This window comes from Triticum dicoccoides, unplaced genomic scaffold (genome assembly GCF_002162155.2).
Source record: "Triticum dicoccoides isolate Atlit2015 ecotype Zavitan unplaced genomic scaffold, WEW_v2.0 scaffold137031, whole genome shotgun sequence".
NCBI lineage: Eukaryota > Viridiplantae > Streptophyta > Magnoliopsida > Poales > Poaceae > Triticum > Triticum dicoccoides.
In genome coordinates this window covers 1-2,041 of record NW_021196992.1, presented here as the reverse complement: position 1 = coordinate 2,041, position 2,041 = coordinate 1, and the positions used below count along the sequence as shown (strand labels likewise).

Here is a 2,041-nt window from a genome sequence, read left to right as displayed (position 1 = left end):
TGATGAAGTGCCAAAAAGAAACACATACGCAAAAAGTGTACGAGTTATACCTTCGAGATCCTCCAATGAGATGCGACAACGATCCACTATCAGCATACTCGGACATGTCAAAGCGAACTAACATCTTCTCGTTGTTAAATAGCTTCTCGGCAAGTGCTTTGGCAAGCTCTGTCTTTCCAACGCCGGTCGAGCCCAAAAAGAGGAAAGAACATATCGGTTGATCAAATTTATCAAGACCTACCCCAGAACTTAACACTGCTTGCGCAACCAAATTAACTGCTTCATTCTGGCCAACAACCCGCTCATGCAATCTATCTATTAAATGGGCCAGCTTTTCCTCGCCTTGATCAAGTGTGGTGACAGGAATTCTAGTCCATCGGCTCACAACCTTCAAACAGTATTAGAAAATGGTAATTAAGAGCATATAATAATGAAATAATTGAAAGTATTCAGAATATGTGATTAGGAATGACCTGCGTGACGTGAGCTGGACCAACGACTAGCTCGCCCGGTGCATTTATTTCTCTTTGTTTGCTGGCGTGCAACTTTACGGTAGTGCATGCCTGGTCCATGAGATCAATTGCTTTATCAGGAAATTTACGACCTGGAACAAAACAAAATCCACAATTTTCTTCAAGATGCACGTATTTACAAGAGTAATACTAATTCATATCAATTCTCGACGATATGACAAACTTACCAGTAATATAACGGGCAGCGAGCTCTACAGCAGCAACAAGTGCCTCCTCGTCAATTTTCAAGCCATGGTGCTCTTGGTACTTGTGCTTCAGCCCCCGCAGGATGGCAACTGTCGTTCGCATGCTCGGCTCCCCGACCTCAACCTTTTGGAACCGCCGCTCGAGCGCCGCATCCCGCTCAACGTACCTGTAATACTCTTGATAGGTGGTAGCACCAATGCAGCGGAGGCGACCACGGGCCAACGCAGGCTTGATGATGTTGGCGGCGTCCGTGGTGCCGCTTTGATCGCCTGCGCCAATGAGCATATGCATCTCGTCTATGAAGAGGATCAATTTGCCCCCTTCATCCTCGGCCTGCTTGATGGCCTCCTTCAAGCGCTGCTCGAACATGCCGCGCAAGTTGGTCCCAGCGATCATCGCCCCGACATCGAGCACCCCGATGCGGGCTCCAACAAGAAGGTCAGGTACCGTCCCGGCAGCGATCCGTTTGGCAAGGCCCTCGACGATGGCGGTCTTGCCGACTCCCGCGGCTCCGACCAGCGCGGCACAGTTCTTGGTCCGGCCGCAGAGGATGCAGATGACGCGGTCGATCTCGTTGTCGCGGCCGATGACCGGATCAACACTGCCGGCGTCCAAGGTCCTCAGTCGGTAGGGTCGCCGAGGCAGCAGATCAGCCGTGGGGTCGACGCTGCAGTACCTCCACGCCGACCAGCACAAAGCAGCGAAAGAAACGATCAAGGCCACGTCGTCCGGCTGCACCTGCACCATGTTTGGCGTGCCGAAGAAGTAGAAGAAGAAGCAGCGCAGCGGAAGAATAATTCTTCTTTTCGATTAGGTCAATGCGCTGCCGATCGATGTATGTCACCGTGCGCACAAACCGAGTAGGCGTACGTGTTGACGCAGAGCTCGACGGCCTATTTCTGGGGATACTTCCGTAGCGATTCAATCGATATATATGCCGCTGGATCGATTCCACACGGAGCGATTTATTGCAACCGGAACGTGTCGCTCCTGTGCTCTTATTTCCTTCTGATTTCGTATTTCGTAGTTGGTCACATATACAGAGTATAGGACCGAACTATATAGCTAACCTATATAGCAATCTAAAGCGCCGTCCAGGCGGCTTGGAACCCTAGCCGCCGCCAGGAGGCCAATCTTCCAGCACCGTCCTCCGGCGGCTCCCCTCCGCCGGCGACGTCGGTCATCGGTGTTGAAGGCAATGCAACTCTCGATATATTGATCGGGTGCACGGTGCACGTATATATGGGTACTAGGGCAGCCCTAAGCCTCATCTATACAAGGAAACTAGAGGCGGGGCCGGTAGGAGATTATCCTAACAAATA

General features: G+C 51.5%; 1 protein-coding gene across 1 annotated transcript; it reads right to left on the bottom strand.

The window, feature by feature from the left end:
* Nucleotides 1-50: 50 nt before the first annotated feature.
* On the bottom strand, nucleotides 51-1,466 carry LOC119343669 (putative chaperone protein ClpB2, chloroplastic; the record flags this gene model as incomplete). Its single annotated transcript, XM_037614508.1, has 3 exons — nucleotides 701-1,466; nucleotides 474-604; nucleotides 51-388 (listed from the first exon to the last, which is right to left on the bottom strand). Coding segments are annotated over exons 1-3 (1,235 nt in total), but the record flags the coding sequence as incomplete, so codon positions are not given.
* Between the last annotated feature and the right edge of the window lie 575 nt (nucleotides 1,467-2,041).